Here is a 3052-nt window from a genome sequence, read left to right as displayed (position 1 = left end):
TGTGTTTCCTGCTGCACCTGTTGTGAAGCCGTTTCCAGCAGCAGCGTGCAGTATGTGAGCTGTCGCTGCTGGGGCTGCTGTTCAAATAGTTCTTTGTTTGTCACTGTAGAGATGGAATAAACTTTTTCACCTAGCCACCACCTGCCTTTCTTCTCTAAGAAAGCAAAACACAGTTCCTTCTCTCTTTCCCGAGGGCTGGGGTGGGGGGTTCCAGGCGGGGAAGTGGCAGAGCAGCTCCAGCCAAGTGCTGCGCTGTAAACAGCACACTCATGCTGGTATCTATTTTTAGGCAAGCCCTCTTCCTGCTCCTCACAGAGTCTGTTTGGTAGAAGGTTTGAGCAGAGGGCTCCAAGACACCCCTGCAACCAGACATCTAGCACAGGCCGCTGCTGTAAGTGATCAGCCTGCACTGCGTGCACACTGTTCACTGCAGGGAAGCCTTTTCAGAGCAGTCTGGTACAAAACACACACAGACAATCTCATTAAAAGTTATTTATTAACCTAAACCAGCAGCAGTGCTGCCTTCCCCATCCCTAAGGGGAAAGCCCAGGCACTGAAGTGCTTGCAAGTACTACAACTGTCATCACTTCAAGTAATGCAGAGGGAGCAGGAGTTTTTGGACAGCTCTTGCAACCTTTTAGGGAGGCATTTCCTCCCAGCCGGAGGGTGTAGGCAGAGAGAGCACTGCATTTGCACGTGGAGATTTGACCTGGCCAGAACCAAGAGCTACTGCTTGGAGCTTGAGGACACTGGCTTACAGGGGAGAAGCACTTTTGCAAGGAGTAAGGGTGGAAAAAAACACAAAGCCCAAAAACCCAAAACACAACAAAACCCACCAACCTTCCAAAAGCCAAGTCAAGCAAAGGGGGAAGAGGATCATTCAGTCAACTTACAGCAGAGGAAGAATCAGCCTCAAGAGTTCTTGGAAGGCTCAGGAGGGAGCAAGATACATGACCGGAGTTGAGAACCATCCATCCATCCAGATGGATAATCCTTTTCCAAGTAGCTGGATCTTCACAGAAACAGTAGCCCAAACCTTTACAGATCAAGTCCTGAGCCTTCACAGGTAACTAAACACTGAAGTGGCAGCACCAAGCTTGGACCTGAGCAAAACCACCCTGATTTTGGAGAGGAGGGTCTTCCCGAAGTGAAGTCTAGTTCTTCCAAAAGGACTCTGTCTTAATACACAGACTACTACTAGACTACTGCTAGCCCTTTTGAAGTTCAAAAGCTAGGAAGAGCCTACTGTCAGGCTGTCAAGTCAAGCCTTCCTCTCCATCTCTTCTGTTTCAACAAAAATTTACAAGACGGCAAACGGACAGGCCATGCACAATCGTTCAAAGGGAGTGCCGAGAGCCAGGCTGCTGCTATGTGCGTCAGTTGAAAAGTTGTGCCACAGCTCTATGACAAGGGATGGGTTATCTCCTCAGACTGCATTAAAAAAGGAAGTGGGTTTAAAGTACTAAGTTACTGTACATTGTCTTAAGAAACCTGGAATTTAGCAACAGTGCACAAGAGAAAGAAACTGTTGCATTTGCAGGCAAGTGAACCAGCAACCAGTCCTAGCCTGAACATACGCTGAAGACCAGGAGAGCAGGCCAGAACTATGGCGAGCAACGGAAACCCTGCAGCCTGGCTTGCTGTGACAGCTGGACCTGTTTGTGTGGCAGCATCGGTAACTACACCTGTCTCTTTTCTGTGCTCTGAGAAAGGAACTCACTTTTAGTCAGACTCCCGCTTCAGCACACCCCCCCCAGCATCAGGTCCAGTTGATCCTCCTCTTCCCTGGCACTTGGTGCAGAGGAACGGCAGCTTGGTTTGGCAGGTGAAGCTAAGACACTTAACAGTTTTGCTAAAAGCAGAGGAAGCCAGATCTAGCGTCTGGGAGCTGCAGCACTTAGCTTCCTTCCTCTCATTTTTTCCCATGTGGGAGCACAGTAGTCAAGAAGCAAAGATCTTCCGGGAGGCAGCCATGTCCAGCTGCTTCACCCCCATGGGCATGTTCTCCTTGTTTTCCGACCCAGGCTGCTGAGGCCGCTTGCGGAAATAGCAGGTTCGGCAGACGGAGTGGTACTTGTCTGCTCCTCCAATCACTTCAACCTGGCAAGAAAATTGGGAGAATGACTCTGCAGAGCTCAGTTCCCCTGAGGAGATCCCTCTAGACTAGCAGGACTGGCAAGGTGAAGCTACTGAAGGGCTTTCTGTTCCAAGGGACCTCACCTGCTTCTCTGCTCCCAGCCTCTTTGTGTAGGAGGCTTCTCGGTAGCACTCCATGCACACGGCATTCAGCTTCACCACACTCTCTGCCAGTGGCACCAGGTTCAGGATGCTCCCGAAGGCCTGTGCCAAGACAACAGGGGCGGTTCTGTTGGATGGGTTCTGTGAGGATCCCAAAGCAGCTGCTTTACTAAAAAAAATAAAAGCGTTTTACCTTTCTCTGGAAAGTCCCATCAAGAGCCGCAACGATGACAGTTTTTCCAGCATTGGCCATCATCTCACAGAATTCCACGATGTCCGGGAACTAGAGGAGGCACAGAAACAGCGTCAGGAAGGGCAGCACTTCACTCAGGATCCAACAGCAAATGCCCAGACTGCAGCACAGGGCGCAAAGAAAATTAGAGCCATGTTGCCTATCCATGAAACAGACTCCAGTCCCGCTGTCTTCAGCGTGCGGGGACTAAGGGAAGGGAAGGGTTTGACTATACGAGCATAGTCAGCAGGATCAAACTGCCCCAGAGTATTTCTTCCCATCCCCTCCTACAGAGGATTCAGACCTTTGCCTGCACAGGGTGCTCTGCAGAGACTGCATCCTGCAGAGCTCCCCAGGGGCCTGCCCTGTCCATGCACTTACGAACTGGCCCTCATCAATGCCGATGACCGCGGAGCCCAGCGCCTCCTGGTACACGTCCTTGAGGACGCAGGCTGGCAGGGCCTCCATGGTGTTCCTGAGAGGAAGGGAGAACAAGAGGGTGAGCCAGGCAGCCCAGCTCCAGGGTTGGGCCCTCCTGCCCCAGGCACTCACTTGTCGTGTGTGGAGACACCGGAGGCGCAG

General features: G+C 51.6%; 1 protein-coding gene across 1 annotated transcript; it reads right to left on the bottom strand.

Annotated features, from left to right (window-relative positions):
• Positions 1-1903: 1903 nt before the first annotated feature.
• Positions 1904-3046, bottom strand: TK1 (thymidine kinase 1, soluble). Its single transcript, XM_009700086.1, has 5 exons — positions 3023-3046; positions 2852-2945; positions 2432-2521; positions 2221-2340; positions 1904-2100 (listed from the first exon to the last, which is right to left on the bottom strand). Exons 2-5 carry the CDS (start codon positions 2936-2938, stop codon positions 1942-1944), a joined length of 456 nt encoding a protein of 151 aa, XP_009698388.1. The 5' UTR covers positions 2939-2945; positions 3023-3046; the 3' UTR covers positions 1904-1941.
• Between the last annotated feature and the right edge of the window lie 6 nt (positions 3047-3052).

Source organism: Cariama cristata, unplaced genomic scaffold (assembly GCF_000690535.1).
Source record: "Cariama cristata isolate BGI_N322 unplaced genomic scaffold, ASM69053v1 scaffold25335, whole genome shotgun sequence".
Lineage (NCBI taxonomy): Eukaryota > Metazoa > Chordata > Aves > Cariamiformes > Cariamidae > Cariama > Cariama cristata.
This window is presented reverse-complemented; position numbering and strand designations above follow the sequence as displayed.

Excerpts from the sequence above, each read along its gene's own strand:
- TK1 (XM_009700086.1), bottom strand. The coding sequence starts at position 2,938 with ATGGAGGCCCTGCCAGCCTGCGTCCTCAAGGACGTGTACCAGGAGGCG. Across the intron at positions 2,522-2,851 it reads GCATTGATGAGGGCCAGTTC|TTCCCGGACATCGTGGAATT; the intron begins GTAAGTGCATGG and ends TGCCTCCTCTAG. Across the intron at positions 2,341-2,431 it reads ATGGGACTTTCCAGAGAAAG|GCCTTCGGGAGCATCCTGAA; the intron begins GTAAAACGCTTT and ends GTCTTGGCACAG.